The sequence below is a fragment of the Macaca nemestrina genome, chromosome 18 (genome assembly GCF_043159975.1).
Source record: "Macaca nemestrina isolate mMacNem1 chromosome 18, mMacNem.hap1, whole genome shotgun sequence".
In the NCBI taxonomy this organism is placed as follows: Eukaryota; Metazoa; Chordata; class Mammalia; order Primates; family Cercopithecidae; genus Macaca; species Macaca nemestrina.
In genome coordinates, this window is record NC_092142.1 from 55,676,939 (window position 1) to 55,679,718 (window position 2,780).

General features: G+C 51.5%; 1 protein-coding gene across 1 annotated transcript; it reads left to right on the forward strand.

Moving 5' to 3' along the window:
- The first annotated feature begins 285 nt into the window (after nucleotides 1-285).
- LOC105494061 (metallothionein-2) lies at nucleotides 286-1,247 on the forward strand. Its single transcript, XM_011762167.3, has 3 exons — nucleotides 286-437; nucleotides 746-811; nucleotides 1,018-1,247. The coding sequence occupies exons 1-3, from the start codon at nucleotides 410-412 to the stop codon at nucleotides 1,107-1,109; spliced, it is 186 nt and encodes a 61-aa protein (XP_011760469.1). The 5' UTR covers nucleotides 286-409; the 3' UTR covers nucleotides 1,110-1,247.
- Nucleotides 1,248-2,780: the final 1,533 nt, after the last annotated feature.

Genomic DNA, 2,780 nt, shown 5'->3' on the forward strand with positions numbered 1-2,780 from the left:
CGCACGGCGTGGGCATCCGGTACACCGTGTCCTCCCGGTACACCGTGTCCTCCCGCTACACCGTGTCCTCCCGGTACACCGTGTCCTGCCGCTGCACCCAGGTCCTTCCGCCCCGAGGCGTCCCCGGGGCGCACGTGGGCGGGCTTCAGGGAACTGACCTCCCGCGGTCCGTGTGCAGGCCGGGTGCGCCCGGCCCGGTGCGCGCAGCCGGGTGTTTAGCTGGGAGCCGCGAGTGACTCAGCGCGGGGCGTGTGCAGGCAGCGCCCGGCCGGGGCGGGGCTTTTGCACTCGTTCCGGCTTTTTTCAGCTATAAACACTGCTCGCAGCGCTCCGCTCCACCACGCCTCCTCCAAGTCCCAGCGAGCCCGCGTGCAACCTGTCCCGACTCCAGCCGCCTCTTCAACTCGCCATGGATCCCAACTGCTCTTGCGTCGCCGGTAAGGGGCTGGGGATGCCAAGTATAGACTGTAGCGCTAGAGAAGCAATTTCTGACCCCTCTTTCTTTCTCTGATCACTCAATTTCAGGACAGGAGTTGCTCCTTCCCAAAGCGTTTTAGGGTATCTTTCAATCCATTCTAGGTTATTCGGAGCCCTCCTTTTACCGTTAAGGAGATCTGAGTTAATGGCTTGCTCAAGTTCCCAGGAATCGGTTGTGGACAGAGGAACTCTGTCCCGGGCTCTTAGCACGCTGTCCCACGTTCAGGTATCCAGGGACCGTTATCACCTCTGTCTTTTCTCCTTGCAGGTGACTCCTGCACCTGCGCCGGCTCCTGCAAGTGCAAAGAGTGCAAATGCACCTCCTGCAAGAAAAGTAAGTGGGATTCTCTCTTTCCTCTAACCCCTCACTGTCCTCCCAGCCTGTCCCCTCTCCACCATCCTCAGGGGAATGAAAGCAGTCTGGGGATGCCCCATTACGCGGAAGTTGTTGCCTCCTCAGTGATCCTTATCAGGGAAAGCAGGAATCCTTATTCCCTGTGTCCCTAGTACTCATCTCTGCCGCCTCCTCTCTGCCTCCAGGCTGCTGCTCCTGCTGCCCTGTGGGCTGTGCCAAGTGTGCCCAGGGCTGCATCTGCAAAGGGGCGTCGGACAAGTGCAACTGCTGCGCCTGATGCTGGGACAGCCCTGTTCCCAGATGTAAATAATGCGACCTCTACAAACCTGGATTTTTTAATGTACAACCCTGATCGTTTGCTGCATTCCTTTTTCTATGAAATAATATGAATGATAATAAAACAGCTTTGACGTGATTCTGCCTCTGGTTTCCTTTATATGCCTTAAAAATAATGGACTGGGTTGAGCGATGGAACTGAGAGGGCTCTACCTGGGCTGTGGATGGAAATGTGAGCCGCTAAGAAAGAGTGCATTCTAGCAAGCCAGGCTACCGCACTGAACTTCATCTTCTGTAAAACTGAATGGCGTTGAGCCAGATCGTATGGGGGCAGGAGGGACACATACATGATCACTTTCAGTTTCATGTCAAATATGGCACAGAAACTTCTCCATTCCTCATTTTCACTTTCTGATTTCCCTGCCCAACTTCAGTTCTTCGTGGGATTTTAGACTTGAAAGTGACTACAGAGGGTGAAATCCAGCTCCCCAGTGGCTAGAATCTGACATCCGGTTTCCCAAACTCCCTGTGGTGAATGACCAGTTTTGTTTTCCATTAGTCACAGACCTAAACTCTGGTAAAATAATGAGTTAATAAGAAAATGAATGCTTAAAGGACACAAAATACAAAGACCGTTTTTTAGATTCAACAGGAAATGTTCAACAAATATATGGAGAACAAATTAACATAGGAAAAATAAAAGAATGATCAACACTACACATTTGTCCAAAGTTGTGTGTTGCATCCTGGTAACAGTTCTCAGACTAGCCCCAGTGTGTGGCTGGCACACCCTGAGCAGCACTGATCCAGACATCCCCACAAGGAACCATCAGGCTTGTTCTGCCCAGTGTCACTGACAGGACACTTTCAGACCCCCGAGAGCTCCCCGTTTTGCCTTGGTTCTGAATCTTTGTAAGTTCCTCCCAAGGTCAGGCTGAAATTACTTCTCTCAAATTTCAGCAGTTGGCTACTTAAACCAGCAAAGTGGCTGGGGATGTGGAGGGAAATGCCCAGCATGTTCCCAGCAAGATGCAGTGTGTGTGATCACAGGTTGCAGATGAAGTTCTTCCTGTCTGCCCACGCAGGGGTGATGGCATTCAGCAGTTTAGAGGGTGTGGTGCCGCTCATTAGAAAGGAGTGAAGCTCTGAGTGACTTGTAATTAAAGCCAACGGTTAGGCCCCTGGCTATGTGGAGGGAATGTTATTTGAAGTTCAGTCAAAGAGGACGATGAGTCCCTTGGCCCAGGAATCAGGAGCACACTTGCCTGAAGGTGCTCTTTATAGAGAGAGTTTTAGAAGGCAGCCTGTGCCAAGGGCATGGGTTTTCATGTCAGGCAGTCCTAGTTCACAGCCCACTTTACCACTTACTGGCTGTGTGGCCTGGGCGAGTCACTCAACCTCTCTGAGCCTCAATTTCCTCATCTGTAGAAAAAAGATGGTATCCCTATTTACGGATTAAGTGAGATCTTGGCCTGGCTCCTGGCTAGGGTTTAATAACCATTAGGATCATTCTGTTTACATGGACTTTGTTGGAGACAGAATCTCTCTTGATAAGCTCTTGGGGAAAAACGGGTCTGGGAAGAATTAGTCTGGGTTGGAGGCTGGGGCGTGGAATGAAGTTTTCCTGACTGTGTACCCCGAGGAGGGTGGATGACTTCCTGCACAAAGCCCT

Bases quoted from the DNA above. Each gene is read 5' to 3' on its own strand.
- LOC105494061 (XM_011762167.3), top strand. From the start codon at position 410: ATGGATCCCAACTGCTCTTGCGTCGCCG. The intron at 438-745 runs GTAAGGGGCTGG...TTCTCCTTGCAG, and splicing joins CAACTGCTCTTGCGTCGCCG to GTGACTCCTGCACCTGCGCC. The intron at 812-1,017 runs GTAAGTGGGATT...CTCTGCCTCCAG, and splicing joins ATGCACCTCCTGCAAGAAAA to GCTGCTGCTCCTGCTGCCCT.